General features: G+C 42.4%; 1 protein-coding gene across 1 annotated transcript; it reads right to left on the reverse strand.

Annotated features, from left to right (window-relative positions):
- Positions 1–21,685: 21,685 nt before the first annotated feature.
- LOC139655478 (E3 ubiquitin-protein ligase TRIM39-like) lies at positions 21,686–24,569 on the reverse strand. The gene has a single exon (XM_071532899.1). It carries the CDS (start codon positions 24,567–24,569, stop codon positions 23,172–23,174), a length of 1,398 nt encoding a protein of 465 aa, XP_071389000.1. The 3' UTR covers positions 21,686–23,171.
- Between the last annotated feature and the right edge of the window lie 941 nt (positions 24,570–25,510).

The raw sequence follows: 25,510 nt of genomic DNA on the forward strand, positions 1-25,510 counted from the left end.
GGATCTGTTACAGGCTGCGGGTCCGAGTTAAAACACCTGAACGCGTCCAAGTAGAAATGAGGCGTCGTCTTGCTCTTCGGCTTCTTCCGATGCGACCTGAACGCAGCGCGATCGTTTAGAGTCTGAGAAATCTGTGCTGATGCGTTCATGTGTTTTCAAAAATCGGTCAGGATTTTCAGTGTTCCCCTTGTTTTCTTTCACCATTTGTAGCGAGTTTAACCCTCCCTCCCTCTCTCTCTCTCTCTCTCTCTCTCTCTCTCTCTCTCTCTATCTCCTTCTCTCTCTCTCGTTATCTCAGACTAGAGATAATTAAATCTTCCCTCTGCTGGTCCACCTAGACTGATCTACATTCCCTCCATCATTCCTTCCCTCTGTCCTTAATCCCTCTTTTCTCTCCCTTCCTATCTCTGCAAACACACACACACACACGCACACACACACACACACACACACACACACACACACTTCGTTTACCTCGTCCCTCACACACTCTCTTCTTCTCTTGGTTACACACACACACACAGAAATGCACACTCTCTCTCACAAACAAATGCATTATTCTGTCTCTGTCTCAAACACACACACACACACACACACACACACACACACAGAAATACACTCTCACTTTCTCACACAATGATTTCTGTATTCCTTGTCCTTCCTGTCTTAAACACCCACAGAGAAACTCTCTCTCCCCTCCTCTCTCTCTCTCTCTCTCTCTCTCTCCCTCTCTCACTCTCTCTCTCTCTCTCTCTCTCCAGTATTTCCTGGTTATCTGCTGTCACTGAAGACCACATTGCAGCCTTCTCACCCTGTCAGCAGTCTCTCTTTAGCCCTGCTGACACAGACAGAGAGGAGAAGAAGAAGAAGACTATTTCTGTTAATCCCAGTCCCACTGATCTGCTCCCAGCCTGACACCATCACTCTGCAATAAAACCAGTTTACTGCCGTCCAAATTGTGGGGGAAGAAAATAACAGAGTGATATGATATAGGTTAAAAGGGCAATAAGTCAGATTTACTGCCTCATATATCATGAACAGACCCTAATATATCTGTGGGGTTGATCAGGTTTTAGATCAATACCAATAACTCATCGATTGCTTCACCAGCTGCTGAGATCTCTGGTTTTCAAACCTCATCTTTTGGCCCGGACTCTGTTTTGGAACAATTTGCACCCTGATTTTCCCTTAAATTTTTGTTAAATTTGCCCTTAAGTAGCTTCAAAGTTAGTAAAAATACTTTTTCCATCCTGTACCACATGTCATCCATATTCTGCATCTACTCGTTCCAACGCTTCATTGAAGCTACAGCTGCTTATACGAAGTGAAATAAACCAAACCTGACGCCATTTTTAAGTTACAATGAGCCACATTTTCTGACCACTAGAGGGCGACAGAATCTGCAACACATTTGTAACTAGAAGGACACTCGGAGAGCGCAGACCTCCGCCAAGGTTCGTGCTATTATTACTTGTTCGTGAGTCGGATCCGGATCCGCTCCAAAATGTAATGGGTTCTTCCTTGGCCCATGCTACACCCTTCCACCAAGTTTCATGAAAATCGAGCCAGTAGTTTTTCTGTAATCCTGCTGACAGACAAACAAACAAACAAACGGCACCGAAAACATAACCTCCTTGGTGGAGGTAACTAACACACAGCAAAGCCACTGCACTACGGAGGCCTGCGAAGGACAAACATTGCAAAGCACCGTGCATAAAGGCTAACAGCTACAGAGAAGTCTCACCGGTTACCAGTCTCACTTTGACTGATCTTTCTCCTGCTGAAGGTCACATGTCCCACAATGACAAGTGAAGAGGCAGGTAGCAAGTTTACTAGTTTAACAAGTTCACTACTTGAACAAGTTTACTAGATTTACTAGTTTAACAAGTCTACTAGTTTAACAAGTTTACTAGTTTATCAAGTCTACTAGTTTAACGAGTTTACTAGTTTAACAAGGTTACTAGATCAACTAGTTTACTAGTTTAACAAGTCTACTAGTTTAACAAGTTTACTAGTTTAACAAGTTTACTAGATTAACTAGTTTACTAGTTTAACAAGTCTTCTAGTTTAACGAGTCTACTAACAAGTTTACTAGATTTACTAGTTTACAAGTTTAACAAGTTTACAAGTTTAACAAGTTTATTCACTGCTTCATCGATTCCGGGATCTTGTTTTGGAACAAAAACTCCTCAGCTGTTGGGTGTTTCAGGACACTCACAATCCCAATGCAGGTCGATAAAAGTCATAGATTACTTACTGCCCCCTTTTTTTTATGTCATATATTAGCTAGTTTGAATATCTCTTAGTACACTTTTTTGGCTCAGTGGATAATGTCTGGTGCATATTCCGACTTCATTTACAAAGGGATTTGTGAATATTTTGAGTTTCAAGACACTTTTTTTGCTCAGCACTCATTGCTGTGGTGTTTCTGCTCTGCTCTTCCCACAGATCAGCTGTCGGGCGTGTGGGCGGAGCTTGAATTTTCTGTTGCTGCAGTTTGAGTTTCTCTTCTCTCTGTCTGTTCAGCCATGGTGGCTATCGCTGCTCATGCTAACTACCCAGTTCTTCTTCTTCTTCTTCTTCTGTTGATTCCGAACAAACCGTAAACGTAAAACGCATCACTTCCTGTGCGGCAGAGTCTGTCAGCATGGATAATGAGACGAGACAGGATTTCCTCCCAACGAGAGTCAGTCCAGGATGAGCAGATGAAATAAAGAAAGGCAGTTTCCTCCTCTCTCTCTCTCTCTCTCTCCTCATCATCACCCGTCCTGCTGTCTTCCCTTCTTCTCTTTCATCAAAAATAATTTCACCTGCCATCTATCTTTCCCCTCTCTGTCTTTCTCTCTCTCTCTCTCTCTCCCTTTTTTAAAATATATTTGCTGTCTGTCGTTTCATCATTTCATCCTCCCCTCCGCCGGCCGGCCTCCCTCCACCTCTGCTTTCATCTCTTATTCATCCTGTTTCTCTCTTTGATTCCCCTCCTGTTTGACTCCAGCCGTCAGCAGGATGGGCAGAGGAGGCCGGAGGGGAGGTTCGGAAAGATACAGAGAGAGAGAGAGAGAGGGAGAGGGAGAGAGAGTGAGAGAGAGAGATGGAGAGAGAGAGGGGAAGAAAGTGAAAGAGAGAGATTCCCTTTGCTGACGCTAATTTTAAATGGAGGACAGATGAGGAAAGAGACTGATGATGGAAGAGATGATGGAGAGGGGGGTGAGATGGGAGGGAAGAGAGAAAAATGACAGAGAGAGAGAGAGAGAGAGAGAGAGAGAGAGAGGAAGAAAGTGAAAGAGAGAGAGACGGAGAGAGAGAGAGAAAGTCCCCTGAGGAAAGGGGAAAAGAAAGAAAAATAAAAAAGAGAGAAAATAGAGGGAGGGAGGGAGAGAGGAAGAAAGTGAAAAAGAGAGAAGACGGACAAACCAGGAAAAACAAACCGAGGAGAGAGAGAGAGAGAGAGAGAGAGAGAGAGAGAGAGAGAGAGGGGAACGAGACAGGAGGGAAGAAAGAAAAATAAAAAAAGAGAGAAAAGAGAGAGGGAGAGAGAGAGAGGAATAAAGTGAAAAAGAGAGAGAGAGAGAGAGAGAGAGAGGAAGAAAGCGAAAGAGAGAGACGGACAGAGAGAGAGAGAGTCCCCTGAGGAAAGGGGAACGAGACAGGAGGGAAGAAAGAAAAATAAAAAAGAGAGAAAATAGAGAAAATAGAGAGAGGGAAAGGGAGAGAGAGGAAGAAAGTGAAAAAGAGAGAGAGAGAGAGAGAGGATGACAGAAGACGGACAAACCAGGAAAAACAAACCAAGAAAAGAGAGAGAGAGAGAGAGAGAGAGAGAGGGAGGAAGAACATGAAAAAAAAGAGAGAGAGAGAGGATGACAGAAGACGGACAAACCAGGAAAAACAAACCAAGAAAAGAGAGAGAGAGAGAAAGAGAGAGCGAGAGGGGGGAAGAACATGAAAAAAAAGAGAGAGAGAGATGATGACAGAAGACGGACAAACCAGGAAAAACAAACCAAGAAAAGAGAGAGAGAGAGAGAGAGAGAGAGAGAAAGAGAGAGAGAGAGGGAGGAAGAACATGAAAAAAAAGAGAGAGAGAGAGAGAGGATGACAGAAGACGGACAAACCAGGAAAAACAAACCAAGAAAAGAGAGAGAGAGAGAGAGAGAGAGAGAGAGAGAGAGGGGAAGGGAGGAAGAACATGAAAAAAAGAGAGAGAGGATGACAGAAGACGGACAAACCAGGAAAAACAAACCAAGGAGAGAGAGAGAGAGAGAGAGGGAGGAACAAAGTGAAAGAGAGACAGACAGAAAGAGTCGCCTTGCTAATGAGCAACGAGACAAGTGGGAAGAGAGAAAAATGACAGATTGAGAGAGGAGAGAGAGAGAGAGAGAGAGAGAGAGAGAGAGAGAGAGAGAGAGAGAGAGAGAGAGAAAGGATGACAGAAGACGGACAAACCGGCTTAATGAAAAACAGTTTTTTTTTCACTCTGGTGCTTCTTCAATCCCTCCATCACAGGAACACAGACGGAGAGGGAGAGAGTTGCTTTGGTTTGCGTCTCACCTCAGTTTCTCTCCGGTTAGAGATAAAAAACAAAAAACAGCTTTCCAGTTCTTGGCGGTGGATCAGCCTCATGTGGAGGGTTTGAAAAGCGCCGCTGCCTCGATGAACTTCTCACCTCGTCTTCCACCGGCGTGAGAGAGAGGGAGAGACGGGCGAAGGCTCGGTCCGGCCCGTCTCACTTCAGTCCTACATGATCAGAGAAAGAAACGGATCTGGAGAGAAAGAAGGAGGTGAATATCGGTGGTGAAGAGGCTGGATGGAGGTTTATAGTGACTCTTTTACCCTGGATGAGAGGAAAGAAAGAAAGAAAGAAAGAAAGAAAGAAGCAGGTTTGGTTAATGAGCTTGTCCTGGTTTCTTTCTTTTGTTTTGACAATGTAAAAAAATACATAACATATAAAGGTACACTGCAGAAAACATCCATCTTAATAAGTCATTTAGTCTCATATTCAGCCTTGTAACAACGCATTATGTAATAACTCGACAAAAAATGTAATACATTTTCACTTCATTATGTAATAACACCCGCATTTTGTAATAATCTGCCGCATTTTGTAATACAAAGCCTGAATGCAATATGTAATAAACTTCCCCGCATTTTGTAATAAATAATTACATATTGCGGTGGTTATTACAAAATACGAGAGTTGCACTTTTTTTTAATGAAAATGTAGTAATATGGTGCATTATGTATCCATTTTGGTTGGTTATTACATAATGCACTGTATTATTACATTTTCATCATAAAAAAGTGCAACTCCTGCATTTTGTAATAACCACTGCAATATGTAATAATTTATTACAAAATGCGGGGAAATTTATTACCTATTGCGTTCAAGCTGTGTAGGCCTATTACAAAATGCGGCACCTTGGGACCGCTCGGAACGGAGGGGTCGATCGGAACGGAGGGGTCGTTAATATTAATGAGCCTTAAAGACACGGAGACAGAAACGGCCTGTTCTTGGTAAGACTCAGAGAGATGCTGGAAAATGAACGTGGAGAAATGGATTGAGAGTGTTTTTGGTTCATGACACCACACACACAGCTTTGAATGGACCTCAAAACCTTTAAGTAAAATTAGTGAAATATATGCCAGTAAGGTTTGATAATTTCACTTGTTTCCAATGCAAGAATTTAGTAGAATCAAGTGTCATTTTCTTGACAGCAGTGCAGTGATCTGCCTTATTCTGACTGGTTTCAACAGGCTGACACTCATTTCTAGAAAATTCCTGAAACAATTGAAACTGTACTGGGAACAGGTGGAGTTATCTCTCCTCCCTGGCAGAATGTTTCCTGCGGTGTCGTTCTCTCCTCCTCTCTCCTGGAGAGAGGGAAGCTGGCAGCCGGTCGGACCGGGTCGTCCTGCTGACTCTCTCACCTCCGCTCCGCTCTCCTTCAGATAAAAACGGCTTTTCAAAGAGCGGCTAATCTTGGTAATGAGGTAGCTGTGCAGCGAGGTTGTTCCTGTTGTTCCTCTCTAACCTCCTTTTACAAGAGGAAGGAGGACAGAGAGAAAGAGCTGATAAGAGAAGAGCGTCCTCTGTTTCTACTCGCAGGCCTTCCGTTTACTTTTAGCTCATTTAGCCAAAGCTGTAATCCAGAGTGACTTTCAGTTTGGTTCAGTTTTTTGCTCACAGACTCTTTGGCTGCTGATGGCTGAACATCAACATCCACATGACTTCTTTTCCAGCACTTAAAAAAATAAATGTCAAAAAAAAATTCACAGGGGAAAATGAGATGTTTATATTTTGCTCAAATTGAAAGATTTTCTTTGACATTTATCTTGATGTGGAGTCTCAGGATTCTGCACAGCTCCGTCTCGCCTCGTCCAGGAAGCTTCCTGCAGCTGCTTTTTCACTGAGAAATAATTGCAGACTCTGGCAATTTGGAAATCGCAGTTGTTAATAATGCCATTTCAATATTTTGATAAATGCTTTGTGTTTCTCTTGCATTTCCCCCCATTTTTCCCCCGGAGTGACAGTAAAGTTTTGAAAGCTGAATCTCTCGCCTCCGTTCCACTCCGTCAGAGAAAGAAGCAGCTGCAGAAAGAGACGATAATCTCAGTGTTGAAGAGTTTTATAGCAACTCTCCTGCTGCTGACTCTAACCTGGAGAAAAGGAAGAGGCAGGGTTAGTTAGAGAAGTACGGAAGCCCATTGAGGACATACTACATTTTATTCACATACGTTTTCCTGTGTACGAGTTTTCTTTCTTTTTTGTCATTGACTTTAAATCAATCCTTTTCCTAAGATATGTTTGTCGCGGTCCCAAGGTGCGCCCACATAGCAAAATGACCATAATATATCTGTTGGGGGTTGATAGGATTGTTGATCAATACTCAGTACCAGCGACTCATTGATTACTTGGCCAGCTGCTGAGATTTCTGGCTTTTCAAAACTCACTATGTTTTGAAATAACTGGAACAATTAGCACCCTGATTTTCCGGTAAATTGTCCTCAAATTTCCCCTTAAGGAGCCTCAAACTTATAAAAAAAACACTCCATTGAAGCTCCAGCTGCTTATACTGAGTTAAATATTCAAACGCAGCACGATTACATCAAATGGAAAAAAATCTTGTGTATTATTTTCTACATATTTCCCTGTAATTCAGCCTGACATGTTTGGTGTCTTTGGAAACCTTGGGATCTGGACCAGAATTTAAAATAAAATTCTGTGGGTTTGAACAAAGCTCGGCCGCTTAACATGCGTTTGGGTCCGTCAGCAGGGAGGTTACAATTCCTCTTTAAACTGCAAAAACAGTTTACAGAAGAAAACACAGCCTGGTGCAACTTCTTCACCTCTTTTCTAGTGGAGAGAGAGAGAGAAGATGACAGACAGGTTTGCTTTGGCTTGATAACTCTCTCTCTCTCTCTTTAGTTTCCAGTAGACTGTTAGAGAGACAGCGGAAACTTCTGGACTGTAGCTGAACTCTCCTGCCTTCTCACTGCTGTAGAGAGACCGTCGGACTGTCACCCCTTCATGACCCCCTGCTCACTTTCTTGACAACTTTGTTACCTTTAGAGAAGGGAAAAGAGAGAACTAGGCTCGCTTTGGTTTGCTAAAGGCAGAAAAACTGAACTGAAAACACTGAAAATTAGATATTGATGTTCCCTGTGTTTCGTGGTGAAACGCAGGTTCCAGTTCTGCTGACGCTGCAAATCGAAACACCTGCGGCGAACGCCTCAGAAACATCCAATTAGAGGCAACAAATGACGCCTTAATTACTTCCCGCATTAGTTTTCAGTTTCAGTTCGGTCTTTTCCTCTTTCAGCTGCAGTGTAACGGAGGTGAGGGAATCGTCCAGAAGCTCACCGTGCCTAAAGGTTTCCTCCTCCTCTGTTACAGTAGAACAGAGGAGAAGCCTTTCCTAACAAAATATACTGTACCTCTGTCTTCTCTTTTCCGGTGAACAAAAAAAAAAAAAAAAGGTTTCTCAAACTGCTGCTGCAGTGCAAAAACGACAGAACTAAACGCAGGCAGGAGCACCGGGGAGTCCAGTCCTGACGTTTCTGTCTCTGTTAGAGCAGAACAGAGATTTTGCCTTTTCCAAACCCGATGTACCTCGCTGTCTTCTCTTTTCCCCTGAGCACAGAGAAAAATAATCAGTGCTAGAGCTGCTGCCATCCAAGAGCCGACGCTTCTTCCTCAGAGGCAGAAAGGCCGTCCTGACCTCGTGTGATTAATTGCCCCTAAATCTCGGCGTTTCGTGAAACAGGATAATGAAATTCGGGCGCAACTGTGTGAGGTCAAGATTTTACGATTCATCCCTTCCTGATTGAGCGAGCCTGATCTTCAGACTGAACGTTCATCTGGTTCCACTCCATTATTCAGCCTGAGATTTCCTCCTCGTTAGCTGTTTTCTGTGTGGGGGGGTTGATTTTCACCGAACCAATCACTAGTGACCGATGTATCTGAACCGATCACTAGTGACCGACGTATCTGAACCGATCACTAGTGACCGACGTAGCTGAACCGATCACTAGTGACTGACATATCTGAACCGATCAGTGACTGACATATCTGAACCAATCAGTGACTGACGCATCTGAACCAATCACTCGTGACTGACATATCTGAACCGATCACTAGTGACTGACATATCTGAACCGATCAGTGACTGATGTATCTGAACCAATCACTAGTGACTGACGTATCTGAACCGATCAGTGACTGACGTATCTGAACCAATCACTAGTGACTGACGTATCTGAACCGATCAGTGACTGACGTATCTGAACCGATCAGTGACTGACGTATCTGAACCGATCACTAGTGACTGACGTATCTGAACCGATCACTAGTGACTGACGTATCTGAACCGATCACTAGTGACTGACGTATCTGAACCGATCACTAGTGACTGACATATCTGAACCATAGTGACTGACGTATCTGAACCGATCACTAGTGACCGACGTATCTGAACCAATCACTAGTGACTGACGTATCAGCCTCTCTGACATCACTTCAGTCACATGATGCTGAGCCAGTCAGCCTCTACATCCAGGGTTAGCAGACATTTACCAACTGACCCAGGAATGTCGTCCATTTTGACGGAAATGTCGTCTTTGCAAAATTAAGGAGGTGACTTCAATAAATCTATTCTGCCGAAAAACACCAATGAAAAACTGATGCATGAACTTTAGTCCCGCCCACAAAGGCGCCGATTGGCTCGATGGTTTCTCTGGGTGAGAACAAGCCGCTGACGAGGGGAAACTCCAGACTCTCTGAATCGCTCGACAAAATGTGAGACGAGAGTCTGGAGTCTGTAACCAGGCTAGGATTTAACAAAACAACGTATGAAGTTTGGGCTAAAATTTCCTTCAAAACCTTCGATTGATTCCACTACTGCCTCCGTCTCATTCTCATGAACGCGATATCTCAGGAACGCCTGGAGGGAATTTCATTACATACGGCACAAACGTCCACTTGAACTCAAGGATGAACTGATTAGAATTTGGTGGTCAAAGGTCAAGGTCACTGTGACCTCACAAAAGATGTTTTTGGCCATAACTCAAGAATTCATACGCTAATTATGACAAAATTTCACACAAATGTCTAATAGGATAAAATGATCAAGTGATGACATTTTATATAAAACGATCTTGGGTCATTCTACAAAAACGGTGGAAGTGCTGTCACTTACTTTTGCAGACACCAAAATCCTTTAAGTTGACCTAATAATCACATTGATTATACAGTTTATGTTCAATAAATAAAGACTGTCCTTGCAATAATACAACAAAGTTTATTGGCGGAGGCATACAACCACGAGGCGGTTATTTCTAGTTAATGACAGGAGGAAAATCACACGTCTTGAAGTGCCATCTGAAATTAGTGATGTGCACGGGTAAAACCAAACCTCTGTCCTCCTCTGGTGATATGATGCCGTCCAGTGAGGCTTCAGACTGTCAGAGAAACACTAGTTCACCACATTCGTTTCTCAAATCCGATCTTTAGCTCTAATCAGATTTTGGTGGTGATCCAGATGTGCGATTTCTGCCGTTAGACGATTATTGTTTTTTGTTTTTTTTATCCATAACAGTGAAACTAACAGAGACAGAGACTTGACGACTGAAGGGTCAAAAAGCAATTTAACTTCAAGTGAAACGGTAACACTTTACAATAAGGGTACATTAATTAAAGGTTAGTTAATGCTTAATGTACTCTTATTGTAAAGTGTTACCAGTGAGACCGACCGGAGTTAACAGAGAGTTGGAGGATTTGTTATTAATTAGATGCAGCTCAATAAACAGCAGAGCAGTTTGTAGCCTGGTGGAGGTTTGATCGCCCGCAGCTACAGTGGAGAGAGAGAGAGAGTCTTCGCTCCAGAACAGTCGGGCGGGACATCGGTATTCCTCACCACACCGCTCCTCCTCCTCTCCTCCTTCCTTCCTTCCTTCCTTCCTTCCTTCTTCCTTCCTCCATCTTGGCTGACTGACTGTTCTTAATGGAAGTGTTTTTTCTGGGTTTTAAGCTTCTGACACACACACACACACACACACACACACACACACACAAACTACAGACACACACACACACACAGATACACACACACTACTGACACACACACACACACACACACACTACTGACACACACACACACACACACACACACACATACACACTACAGACACACATACACACACACACACATACACACTACAGACACACATACACACACAGATACACACACACTACTGACACACACACACACACACACTACTGACACACACACACACATACACACACAAACTACTGACACACACACACACACACAGATACACACACACTACTGACACACACACACACACACACACTTCTGACACACACACACACACACACACACACACACACACACACACTACTGACACACACACATACACACACACACTACTGACAGACACACACACACACTTACTCACACACACTGCTGACAAATGCACACACACACACACACACACACACACACACACACACACACACACACACACACACACACTACTGACAGACACACACACACTTAATCACACACACTTCTGACACACACACACACACATACACACACAAACTTCTGACACACACTACTGACACACACACACACACTACTGACAGACACACACACACACTTACTCACACACACTGCTGACAAATGCACACACACACACACACACACACACACACACACACTACTGACAGACACACACACACACTTACTCACACACACTGCTGACACATGCACACACACACACACACACACACACACACACACACACACACTTCTGACACACACACACACACACTACTGACACACACACAGACACACACACTACTGACAGACACACACACATACACACACACACACACACTACTGACACACATGCGCACACACACACACGTACACACACACACACTTCTGACACACACACACACACACACACACACACTACTGACACACACACACACACACACTACTGACACACACACACACATACACACACAAACTACTGACACACACACACACACACACACACGACTGACACACACACACACATACACACACTACTGACACACACATACACACACACTACTGACACACACACACACACACTACTGACACACATGCGCACACACACATACACACGCACACACACACTACTGACACACACACACATACACACACAAACTACTGACACACACACACAGATACACACACACTACTGACACACACACACACACCCACACACAATGCTGACAAATGCACACACACACATACACACTACTGACACACATATCTACACACACACACACTACTGACACACACACACACACATACACACACAAACTACTGACACACACACACAGATACACACACACACTGCTGACACACACACACACACACACACTACTGACTGATACACACACACACACACACACACACACACACACACACACACACACACACACAGAGAGTTGTTGTCCAGCTTTCCTCCAGTGTTGTTGATCTGTCTTTGTGTTCCCATGTCAAGATGTTACAGCCTCACAGATCACCTGTCAATCAAACAGTGTGGGCGGAGCTTGGGTTTCCTGTTGCTGCAGCTTGAGTTTCTCTCTTCTCTCTCTGTCTGTTCAGCCATGGTGGCTATCACTGCTCACGCTAACTACCCACTTCTTCTTCTTCTTCTGCTGATTCCAAACAAACCGAAGACAGAGGAGAAGATTTATGAGTGGATGTAGGCTGAGTCACTGTCGAGAGAGAGAGAGAGAGAGAGAGAGAGAGAGAGAGAGAGAGAGAGAGAGAGAGAGAGAGAGAGAGAGAGAGAGAGAGAGAGAAAGTCAGCAGTTTGAGTTTCGAGCTGCAGTGGAGGCGGGAAGTGAAAGCTCAGTGTGAGTCTTTTCATGACAAACTCTCACAAACAACAACAAACAAAAAAAATAAAAATAAACAAAAAAATAAACCAGTAAACAGACGGTTGAGTGTGGAGAGAACAGACGTTTCTTTATCAAAGCTGCTGTCATCTGCTGTGAACCTCGATCTGCTGCAGCTCAACACTGTGTGTGTGTGTGTGTGTGTGTGTGTGGAGTGTGTGTGTGTGTGTGTGTGTGTGGAGTGTGTGTGTGTGTGTGTGTGGAGTGTGTGTGTGTGTGGAGTGTATCTATATGTAGGCATAGGTTTATGTAAGTATGTGTGTGTATAGAAGGGCATGTGTATTTGTGTGTGTTGTTTTTGTGTGTTTTGTGTGCATCTTTATGCATGGGTTTATGTGCAGGTGTGTGTGTGTGTGTGTGTGTGAGTTTGTGTGTATACATGTGTGTGTGTTTGTGGGTGATGTATGTATGCATGAGTGTGTGTGTGTGTCAGTAACCCCCCATTGCCTTCTCTGAGATCTTTACATCTCTTTTCTGACTGAAAATATTATGTTGTTAAAAGCCTTTTTTATAATAATAATAATAATTACAATAATAATAATAATAATAGTAACCTTTATTTGTATAGGGTCTTTCATACACTACATGCAGCTCAAAGTGCTTTACCTCAATAGAAGGCAGATATAAAGAAAACAGATAAAAAGATAAAGGAATAGATTATATTTTCAGTTGTTTTAGTTTTCCAGTTCCGGCCGAACAACTGGGAAAAACAAAAAAAAACAAAAAAAGACTGAAAAGTTGGAAGAATAACTTGTGAAACTCATCAGGAGGAGCGGCAGTGAGGAGCGGTGAGTCAGCGTTTCAGAGATGTTGAAATCCCGGGTAGAAACTTATGTAAGAAACGAAAAAAGCGTCTCGCCAAACGCTTCTAAAGACGAGCTGCTGCTGCGGCTGTAATTAGCGGCTCAGATCCTGTTCGCCGCATTTATTATGCAGAAGAAGAAGAAGAAGAAGAAGAAGAAGGAGAAGAAGGAGAAGAAGAAGAAGCGACCGCACACTCTGACTTCCAGTTAAATCTTATTTTTTTTTAATGAGTAAAAACATGTTTCTTTTTTTCTGAATAAAACGTTTAAATTGCAGTAAGAGACAGTGAGTGAGAGTTTTGTCGACTGCCTGATTTCCTCCTGCACACCTGTCACTGACAATAACTGGAGAGAGAGAGAGATGGAGAGAGAGAGAGAGAGAGATGGAGAGAGAGAGAGAGAGAGATGGATGAACAGATAGATAGAGAAACAGACAGACTGCTCCCTCTTTTCCCTTCCTCACTGTCAACAACAGCAGAAGCAAACCAGATATTTTTAGCCGGTTGTTCAGTTGTTTCTCCCTCTGTGACTTCTCTCTCTCTCTCTCTCTCTCTCTCTCCTCTCTCTCTCTCTCTCTCTCTCTCTCTCTCTCTCCCCGTTGTTTTTTCACACTCTGACGTCTCACTCCGTTGTTTTTTCTGACTTTACCTGCTGCAGCGCTCACTCTGCAGAAAACACCTCCGTTTAGTCTCATATTCAGCCTTCAAATCTTATTTTTCTTAACCCTCATCCTCCCAACGTATTTAACACACAAGGACTACGGACTGGGGACCCCAAGAATAAACTACTGTAAGAAACAACCATCACAGCAAAATGTTAACTTATTTCTTCTCAAAACATTATTAGTTATGTAATTAATGTCATCTGAAAAAAAACAACAGATTATTATTATTTTAGGAAAGTTCCAGTTAATTAAATGATGTATTGTATTTGTGACTTTGAACATCATGTGACCTTAGGAAGAGCAGTGTTTAGGGTCACAGAGCACATGAGGAAATCTGTGTCTGTTGCATCTGTGTCTGTCTCCTTCAAAATGACTGACAGAGTGCCCCCCCTACCCCCCCGATAGTGTGTGATACTTTAAATTAGGACCCATGGCAAACATGAACCCAATAAATAGTTCCATCTATTAAAACTGCATAGGCGGAATTGGCCGCTTTTGACTTCAGTCCCCCAATATATTGGTATTTTTTAAAAAAGAACTAATTAAAACAGAAACAGAAAACAATGGGCCTCATTCAGCAATACCTTCCTAAGTTTTTTCTTAAATTTGTTCTTGAGAAAGGTCCTAAGAAAAGTCTACGTCAGATTCATGACATGTTCTTAAACCGCAGAATTGTTCGCACCTGTGTTCTTATAATGATGAATCCCATTGTCCTCGTAAACTGAAAGCGTGTGCCAGGTGATCCTAATTAGCATAGGTAAACGCCCCGCCAATCCCCATAAAGGGGCATGAGACTGCAGGGCCGTGTGCACACAGAAATCACACACAGAAATTGAAAAGAAAAGTTGAGAGAAGTCAGGAATGCCCAAACAAAAGTCTAAAGAGGTGGAGCACCGGACTCCAAACGTAAAAAAAACTTCAATAGTTCTGAAGTGGAGGTGCTGCTTCAGGAAGTGAACACCAGACGAGCTGTCATATTTAGCAGCGTCAGTAGTGGATATAAAATAACAGAAAAAAAGATGCATGGGATCCCAATTAACATAATTGATATTAATTGAAGTGTTAGTGTAGTGTTTATTTATTTTAAATGTTCAGGAATGATAGAGAGATTTTTGGAAAGTCTGTCTACACTACAAACAAGTAATCCCTTATAACAACCTTACATTTTCATTAATTTACATAAGTTCACCCCTTAATTCATGCAAAATCCCCTTAAAATTAATTAAGTGAGTTATTAATGAAGGAGATCACATCGAAACCTCCTTAAACTCTCCTTAATGTTTGACTCCTTACTTTCTAATTTAATGTAAAATTCAGGGAGACAGGAACTTTCCATTAATAACTCATTAATAACCTGTAAACCTGCACAAAAGACATGAAAAATCCATTAATTTCTAGAGTCTCTGTGAACCAACCCATGAATAAATCCCTTATAAACCCATGATACTAACCTTACTTTATTAAAGCTGTTATTTTTAATGGATAATTAATTTTAATCTAATGAGAATGACATTTCTGACATGACTTGCAGTTAGTTTATTTTATTAAACATCTTTCCACTTGTTTCTCATCCTCTTCTCCACCAACAGCAACAGTAATTATATCTCTCTCTGCTAACTGAACCGTCTGCAGTAGTTTGTATTTTTAAAGCATAAAAAACACTGAAGACAGACACTATGCTATTCAGCAGAATAAGAAATGTAAAAGTTAATCTGTTCTTGGGTGAAACCGCTGTTGCTGTCCAGTCTCACTTCCATTCCACATTTCAGCATGAGCGTTTTTTTTTTCCTGAAACATTCATGGGATAAATCAATAATAAATAGCAACACAAATCAGAGCCGTGGCTTTCAGTTGGTTTCAGTTTGCAGCCGTTCAGACCGAATCTGCTCTCCCTCCTCCTGAAGCCCAGCAGGCGGTTTGTCTTGAACTCGGTGAGGTCGGGACCGGAGGGTTTGGCAGGAAACCCGGCCGCCGCCGCTGCCGGTCACTTGCAGCCGTTTGAAACTAAATGTGTTTTGTGTTTTTGCTGCTGAGTGTCCGGCAGCGAGGCAGAGGAATAACTACCAAACTGGAGACACTCACTTCAGATTCAATTTGTTTTAAATGTGGAGGTGTGTGTGATATGTAAATGACTCATGACAAGCAAAAACTTACCAGATATTCCAACACACATCCAGTCTGATCCACTCTACCTCTTTATGACCGGTGCAGTCTGGGAACCCATCGTCTATCGGTCTGAGGACGATTAGACTCTGGGGGCGACGTTTCGGGGTTTCCGGTGTAGCCAGCGGACATCCGGGCCAAGACTTCCTCTTCCATGCGCTGGTCATTGTTTACAGTCCGATTAGCAACTTGAGACGCGAGAATGGAGTCGGAGTTGAGAGACGATGTCTCATATGCAGATATCTGTTTATAGAGATTAGCCGAAATGTCGTCTGGACCTAAAACACCTACAAAAAGTATCGATGTTTGTGTATTAGTAGTAGTAGTATCAATAGCAATAGCAACAGACAGCACAGTGCCTACATATTAAAATAACAGCAACAACAGACAAAACAGGAACAGAGACACATATACAAGTACAGTATAAAGGACAAAAGTTGCAAAACACAGACGAGGAAATAAAACCAATAAGAGCAGATAAAATCAAATAGAACAAATGACCGCAGGCTAATCAAAAGCCTGTCTGAATAAAAACGTTTTCAGCTGCTTTTTAAAAATGTCACAAGACTCTAAGGATCACAACGGTAAGGAGAGGGCATTCCACAGATTGGGAGCAACAGCTTGAAAAGCACGGGTCACCTCGGGTTTTTAAACGGGTTCGAGGGACATCAAGTAATATTTGTTCAGAAGACCTAAGAGCCCGACTGGCCGTGTGAGGGAGAAGAAGAAGGTCAGCAATATACTCAGAGGAGTTTGACCATGAAAGGCTCTAAAGGTTAGGACCAGAACTTTAAAATGGATCCGTAATTTTATTGGAAGCCGGTGCAGAGAGGATAAGATTGGCGTAACATGTGATCTCTTGTTGTTTCTAGTTAAAAGCCGAGCAGCTGCATTTTGGACAGTTTGGAGACGGTCCAAAGAAGTTTTATTCAAACTGGTAAAAATAATCTAAACGGGAAGAAATAAAAGCATTAATAATAATCTCCATTTCAACCTTAAACACGACAGATCTTAATTTCAATCAGGAGAGACTAGGACGAATGCTCGAATAAAAAAGTTTATTCATGACATGAAACAAGATGTAAACTTTGGCGTAAGCTCCATGCAGGAACTCCTCCCATTCGTGAAGTTTAGGAGAACATCCGGGATGGACGTAGGAATCGGGACGTTCCCCCTGGAGAGTTCCTCTGGAGCCTGGAGCCTGGTGGTGAGGAGGAGGAGGAGGAGGGACGAAGGTAAGCTGGAATGACAGCAGCATACGGCATAGATCTGAGAGAAGGACAATAGCATAGAAGGAGACGTGTTTATACTCCTGTCACTTAGACGACTGGCTCTTTGAAAAAGAGAGGGAAGTGATGGCTAAATCTGATTGGTTCTCTGGAAAAAGAGGGAAAGTGTTCACCAAATTGGGTAAAGGGAAAGCATGAATGAATGATAAGTAGTCTTCCTGATTGAAATTACGTAATACTTCACTTAGCAATGTGCCTCAGTTGGAAAAAACCATGATGGCTGACATGATGATCGAAAGACGTTCGATTCGATTGGTCGATTGGTCCGTAGAACCACTGCTATAGAACTCTCCTCTCTCCTCTCTCCTCTCTCCTCTCTCCTCTCTCCTCTCTCCTCTCTTGGTGTTTCTGAGTTGTTTCTCTCGCTCTGCTCCCCGCTGCTCTGAGTGGGAGAAAAGGCAGGAAGTTTTCACTTTTAAATGTAAAGGGTTGAACATTTCTGCATACTTAACATTTGGGAGAAATTCCATTAGCAGCCTCTCCCTCTGTGGCAGAATGCCTCCGGGGTTCATTGTGCGTCATGTTGAAGGTGAGCGGAGGTTTTTAAATGAGAACAGAGAGGGGGCCGGAGAGGAGATGACACACACACACACACACACACACACACACACACACACACACACACACACCCATTAAACCTAAAGGCACTTTGTTTCTGTCAGGATGTCAGGCTGTGCAACACAACCCAATAAAACATCACAGAGTTTTGCACAGTCCCGCCCCTCCGCCCCTCCCATCCAATCAAACTGCCTCTCTCTTCCTGACTGATCTCCCATTGGTTTACACTTTTGATTGATCCCTCCCTGCATTATGTCCTGCCCAACATCCTGTTTCAACAGGAAATACATCATGTGTCATGGGGTCTTTAATATTGTTGTTTGGCATTTGATAAAACAAATAGGAAGTACCTTGAATGCAAAAAATGAAAGGTTATTAATGACATCAATTACATTATTATTCAAAATTATTACATCATCCAAAAAAAAATGTGACAGCCCAGTAATGCAACAACTGCAGAATAATGTAAAATATATATCTATACTGTATAAAAGTTATTACAATATCAGTCAGGAGATTTTTATATATTATCCTGCAATGTATTACACTGATGACTTATGATGTTTTCAACTCACTCAGACAGACATTATATTACATTTTGACAAGTTATTACATTATCCGGCAGTTATTACATTATTGTTTGCTACAGTGCTACATATAAGTGCACAAATGAAAAAAAAGCGCATAAGTGAGCCAGGGACAAAAACTTCCAAAAAAGGCTGGAACAAACATGCAGCTCTGTTGCAGAAGGACTTTTATTTTGAAAGTCTTACTTAACGCATTGCACTTTTTGCATTCAAGGTGCTTCCTGTCTGTTTATTTTCTAATTCATCTTCATGCGCTCTTCTCTGTCTGTTCAGCCATGGTGGCTATCGCTGCTCATGCTAACTACCCAGTTCTTCTTCTTCTTCTGTCGATTCCAAACAAACCGGAAACGTAAAACGCATCACTTCCTGTGTGGCAGGAAAGAGCGCCCAGACTCCGGCTGTTTAGAAGAGACAGAGGAGAAGCTTTATGAACTGATAGAGGTTGGATCACTGCTGAGTTAGAGCGGCAGAACAGATTATTTAGAGGGAAATGTCACAGATTTCAGGTTGAACTCATGTTTTCTGAAGCTTTCACTGGTTTTCAGATTCCGGAGCCGCTGGCTGGTATTTAAATGTCACCCATTCTCCCTCTGTACTTCACACAGCCCAGGGCACGACTTTCACACATCCAGACCTGATACACACACACACACACACACACACACACACACACAGGTACATGTGCACACAAACACACATACACGCTCAGGTGTGCACTCCACACACACACACACACACACACACACACACACACACACACACACACACACTCCACCCACCATGAGAGCCGATTAAATTGATTGCCTGCAGGGAACAAAACATGACTCACCGTTATTCTGGAGAGGTGCTGTGATGTGCAACATCACTCTGCGTGTGTGTGTGTGTGTGTGTGTGTGTGTGTGTGTGTGTGTGTGTGTGTGTAGTATGCTCAGGTGTAGCCGCGCGCGCGCGTGTGTGTGTGTGTGTGCCCCCTGTGTGCATATATCCTTAGGTGTAAGTATGTGTGTGTGCTTTTGTGCATGCACCCTCCTGTACATGTGTTTGTGTGTGTGTGTGTGTGTGTGTGTGTGTGTGTGTGTGTGTGTGTGTATGTAGATGAGTGTGTGCCAGTGTGTGGACAGTGTGCTTGCCTTTGCGAGTGCCTGAAGCCTGAGTGTGTGTGTGTGTGTGTGTGTGTGTGTGAGGTTGGCTGCTATTTAAGAATAAGTCTCCAGCAGTGAGTCACTCTGCCTCGGGGATGTGTTAGACTATTGAAACTATAGCTTGTGTGTGTGTGTGTGTGTGTGTGTGTGTGTGAGGAACAGGGTGTAATTGAAACTGTAAATGCAGAGTGTTCTCAGCAGCTGCCTCCCCTCTCTCTAAAAACTCTCTAAAAGCTTTTCAGGAAATGGGAAAAAATCCTCAACTTTCAAACTGATGATCATGAATTTTTGAAATGACACAAAAACCTTTTTCCTTCTGTTCTCCAGCTCTGCTGCATTATTGATGATACATGAATTTTCCACAGATGCAGGATTTTTTATTTATTTTTTTTCCACAGCGGCTCTTACACTCCTCACTGTTGGTTTCATGTAATGTTGGTGATCTGCGAACTGAAGCTTCCTCTGCTGTTGCATTCATTGTCAGTCAAGTCAGTTAAAGTGCCGCTAGACTGAGAGTTTTATGTAAAAATCCACCTTGTCAACGTTCCATCCGTTTTGACCGGAGGTGGGGACTCGAGTCACATGACTTGGACTCGAGTCACATGACTTGGTCTCGAGTCACATGACTTGGACTCGAGTCACATGACTTGGACTCGAGTCACATGACTTGGACTCGAGTCACAGTTTGAATTGCTTGAGTCTTGACTTGAAGCATGAAGAGATGAAATCCATGAAATCACTTTAATGTTACTACAGGGAGTCTATGGTACTCTCAGTATAGTGAGTTAGTGACCTTATCATGCTAATGGTATTTTTATCTCCTATGGGATCAGTATAATATTCCTATAATAATCCTGTAAGGACTTACAGTGCGTCTTTAATACCCAATAGTGAGCTCACAATGACCTTATTGGACTTAATGGTATTTTTATCCTCTATGTTATCACTATAATAATATTTCTACTGGATCTACAGTGTTTCTGTGGTACTCAGTAGTGAATTTACGTATAGTAGCCCTATTGTAGCTTTTTTTTTTTTCATCCTCTATGGTTTTCCTATAATATTCCCATAGCAGTTATACTGTATTTTGTATAGTACCGTTCTAAAGTTCTTATCAGAGGTGGGGACTCGACTCTTGACTTGATGCGTGAAGAGAAGACTTGAGACTTGACTTGACTTGGGTTCTGGTGACTTGGGACTTGACTCTGACTTTAATGACTTGAAAAGGTTTCTAAAGTCTTGACTTGAGATCTTGTGTTTGTGTAAATGACTTAGATTGAAAGTGATGAGATTTGTTCCAGCAGACAACTGACACATCTATCAGCAGTAATTCTGTCAGTTTTCAGATGGATCAGTGTGGCCGCCGCCTAACTCACAACTCTTTAGACTAAGTTAATTTATTTGCAATCGGACGGAGATTAAGTTAGTCTCTAAATAATTTTGGGACACCCAGCCCAAAACTACAGGATAATCCACAATCTACTGCAGTTTAATTGTATATGAGAAATCATCAGATATGAATCAGAATGTGTAGCATTTTTAAACAGAAACAGCTGAGTGGGATCAGATCCTGGATGAAGTCAGGATCTGTTGGTTCAGACTGCTGGTCTGATCCCTGTGGGGACAAATGTTCCTGCTGAAACCAGTCTGCAGTTTAATCTGATGGGTAAAGACATTAGCACTGCTTAGCTCTGCTGGTCTAAGTCTTGCTGCCAGTTTGGCCTGGTGGCCGACGTTGGTACTGCAGCCTAAAATTCACCTGCTGCCCAGAAAGCATTTTCCCCACAGCTTCAACATCACACAAGTACAAAAAAACACATTGAATTATGTATTTTTAAATCGTAGCTTTAAGTCCTGCTGTTTCAGCACATGCTCAGTAGGATCTCTGAGTCAGCAGAATCTAGACATGATGACAACGCTGCTGAAATTACAGTCAGGAAATCTGAACACATTTCCCTCTTAACTTCATTCTTTATTGGTTTTAGATGCAAAGTTATTCAGCAGTAAATTAAAATAATCACAGTAGGTACAAGATTACAAAGCTAACATATATAATCAGTAATTTACATTTTACATTTTGATAATTCAGTTGATTTTCTTATGCAGAGTGAATCACAACGAGTGCAACAGTAGAGAAAGCTTCAATTCCTAAATCACCAACATTACATGAAGTCTGAATCCAAAATGAAATCTCCACCTTTATATAAAGTGATAAAAGGATTGACAGTGCAGAATTAAATCTAGAGAATGTGCTCAGTAGAGCACAGAGCTCCACCATGTCTGACACCCAGCAAGGCTTCACCCAGAGACTTTACAGAAACCGTCAGAAGGCCCAGTGGTTCAAAGTTGTAATATGTGTAAAAAGTTATGTAATATAATGTAATATGTATGTAATATGTGTAAAAAGTTGTAAATTATGAATCTGTTCTGAAACCTTTTTGTGGAAGACCACGCCCACCACCACGCCCTCTTTTGGCCAATAGGCATGAAAAGTTCATTAGTTGTCCCTTGGCCCATGACCAATCTGTCTAAATTTTGCACTAATATTTTCATACATTTCTGAGATATCCTGCTAACAGACAGAAACAAACAAATAGGGGAGACAAGATTTCCCTGTTGGCAGAGGTGAAACAGTCTTGTGCCAACATGTACAAAGGAATGGGTTATAGGAACAATTATCAGCTCTACACAATTGAACAAGATAATCAGTTGTTCCTCATGACAAGCCTGTCATAAGGATGTTGTAGTGATACTTGAATCTGTTCAGAAGTTATGCACCTTTTAGTGAAAGGTTTAGAGATATCCTGCTAACAGACAGACTGCTTGGCGGAGGTAATGATGGTACTTTTTAAAGGACTCTAGATAACTGAAGTCCTCGGTTGACAAAATGAAAACTCTTTTACAGACAGGATGGTCTGGATGTTGGAGATGTTGAACGACAAACTATGAGGTTCTGATTTATTTTCCCAAATGGATATAAAGAGTTTTGTAAATGAAGAGTTCAGCTGAGCCTGGATCTGTTGCTGTAAATATTAGAGTCAGTCCAGGATCTGCTGCAGTTTAAATGATTTAACTACAAAGAGAAGACTAGTTACAGTGGAGAGAAACTCTAAGAACCTGGAATAAAGTTAGATCAAATAAATTTAACACTTCAGATGAAGAACCAAAGAAGACAGGATGAACTTTTACCTGCAGTCTAAATATAGAGAAAATTACTTTTGAGGTAATGCAAAATTATTTTATTATGTTTATTTGAATATTATAGATTATTGCAATATGTATTAATTTTATTTTTTCCCTGTTTTATATTATTCATATATTTTTTTCTTCCTTGTGTTTTATTTGCCTTTAATGATCTTTTTAAAAGTTTAAGGTTTCCTTTAATTTTTTTCATATTGTTTTGATATTTTTGTTTGTTGTTGTTGTTATTGATGTCATCCACATCACCATGACAGCTACATCATCATCATCATCATCATCATCATCATCATCTCTAACTGTGCTGTTCCACTGTTACAGAGATCTTCACTGGTAAAATATTTAGAAAGAGTTCATCCACAGTGCCAATGAGTGGAAGCAGCCTGTCAGTGAAAGTGTGTGTGAAGGTGTGTATGTGTGTGTTAGTATCAGGATCAGAGAATGACAGCTTTCCTCTGTTCCAGTCCAGATGCAGTCTGATCCTCTGGAGCTTCTTCCTCACTGGGAGAACATCGCCTGGATCTGATGGGGAGAATGCTTTGTATTTATCATCATAGAACCATATTCCCCATAATCCAGACCGTATGATTCCTTTCCTCTGCACAGACTCTGCTGCCACACCCAGTCTCCAGCCTGTATTGTCTCCAACCTCAACATCCCAGCTGTGAGTTCCTGAGTTAAAGCCCTCAGAGCCCACGACAGAGTAGGAGTTAAGCCTCTCTGGGTTTTCAGGAAGCTTCTGTCTCTCTCCACGACTCACACTGGTCAGATCTTCAGACAGGATGAGTTTTGGATGGGCAGTGTTGGGGTCCAGAATCACAGGAGTGTAGGAGACCATCTCCTTCATCTTGTCCCAGACTGTGAAGCTCAGGTTGCCCAGGTGTTTGGCCTCGTCTATCAGAGCTCCTGAGACCAGCTGTGGATCCTCCAGCAGGGGGCGCTGGACTCTTTCCACTGTAGCCTTGTAGTTCTGCAGGAACGAGACATCTTCAGCTCTCAGCTCCTTCTCTATGGCTCTGACTGTGTCTGAAAGAGCTGCTATCTCTCTGCTCAGACCCTCAATCTTCTCCTTCATCGTCTGACTCTTCTGCTCCTCTTCCTCCCTCAGTGTAGTGATCCTGGCCTCCTCTTCCTCTTGTAGAAACTGGTGAAGCTTCTTAAACTCCTCCTTAATCTGCCTCTCTGTGTGTCGGGCCTGGACCTTAATGTGTTTTGCTGTTTGATCACAGTTTCCTTTAACTTCATTAAAGAGCTTCAGTTTCTCCTTTAAGGGCTTCATTTTTTTCTCAAGTTTCTCCTTGAGATCCAGTACAGCTTCATCGATGGGTCTGATTCTGTGGTTGGTGTGTGTTTTTGAATGCAGACAGACAAGACACACTGGCTGCTGATGGTCCAGACAGAAGAGCTTGAGTTTCTCAGAGTGCAGACTGCAGAGAAGCTCAGATCCTGCTGAAGCTCTCTGATCTCTCTCCAGTAAGAAAGCCTCACACAGGTTCTTTAACACCAAGTTACAAGGTGGATCACTCCTTGAAGATCTTCTGCTACAAATTGGACACTCATGTATTTGTTTCTCTGACCACCATCTCTGCAGACAGGCTTTACAGAAGCTGTGGCTACATGACAGGAGGACAGGATCTTTAAAGACTTTATAGCAGACAGGACATGAGAGATCCTCCTCTGATCTGGAAGACATTTTCTCTCTGAGTGAAGCTGAAAACTCACCAGGCAAACAGTTCAATCTAGAAGTCAGTGAGTCAGTTGTGGCACCACTCCCTCCTCTAGGATGTTCCCTGAAAGTTACTTTCACTTTGAGTCGTGTTTCTTCTAAAACTTCCAAGTCAGCAGCAGGTTGAAGTGGCAGTATTCCCAGTATTCCAGTATTCCCAGTATTCCCTCCTGTAGCTGTCCTCCCTCAGTGGAAGTCTTGGGTTTGGTCTGAAGGTGAATCTTATCGTCTGTCTCTCGGTGTGTGTGTCTCTTCTCAGTGAGGAGTGAAGAATAACAACCTGTTTCCTGGTTTGTCTCAGGTGAGTCAGGTAAGGGGCGGAGCTTTGTCAGGCCATTTCTCCTACATGCTCAGCTGTTTACTGTAACAGAGCAGAGCTGAAGTTAGTCTCTAAATGAATTTGGGAAACCCAGCCCAAACTACAGGATAGTCCACAATCTACTGTAGTTTAATTATATATGGGAAATGATCAGATATGAATCATTTTTAAACATCCATGTATTGTTGTCAATGAATGTCGCTACCTGTTTACCATCTACCCAGGTATGTAGCTTGTGGCTCATATCTAATATACATTATATATTGATATATATCTGCAGTTTATATTATTTCATTATTTATGTTTTTGATTTAATGGGAAACTGCAGACCAGAGTCAGTCTGTCAGTGTGTGTATAGTAAGATAATGCAGAGCCATGTGGAATTAGCTCAGTGAGATGAACAGATGCTTGTGATGCAGCAGGTTGCTGGTTTGAATCCCGTTGCCTCCTGAAACTAAAACAGACCAATGCTGTTCCTGTCAGTTGTGTAAAGGCTTGTAGAAATATGAAGATGAAGCAGGAAACTACAGAGATCAGAAACAGCTGAGTGGGATCAGATCCTGGATGAAGTCAGGATCTGTTGGTTCAG

This window comes from Centroberyx affinis, unplaced genomic scaffold, assembly GCF_046629955.1.
Source record: "Centroberyx affinis isolate AG114_WGS23_722 - 3 ecotype Tasmania unplaced genomic scaffold, CSIRO-AGI_Caff_v1 ptg002273l_1, whole genome shotgun sequence".
NCBI lineage: Eukaryota > Metazoa > Chordata > Actinopteri > Beryciformes > Berycidae > Centroberyx > Centroberyx affinis.

What these genes read in the sequence shown, in the direction of transcription:
- LOC139655478 (XM_071532899.1), bottom strand. Translation starts at nt 24,569, where the DNA reads ATGTCTTCCAGATCAGAGGAGGATCTCTCATGTCCTGTCTGCTATAAA.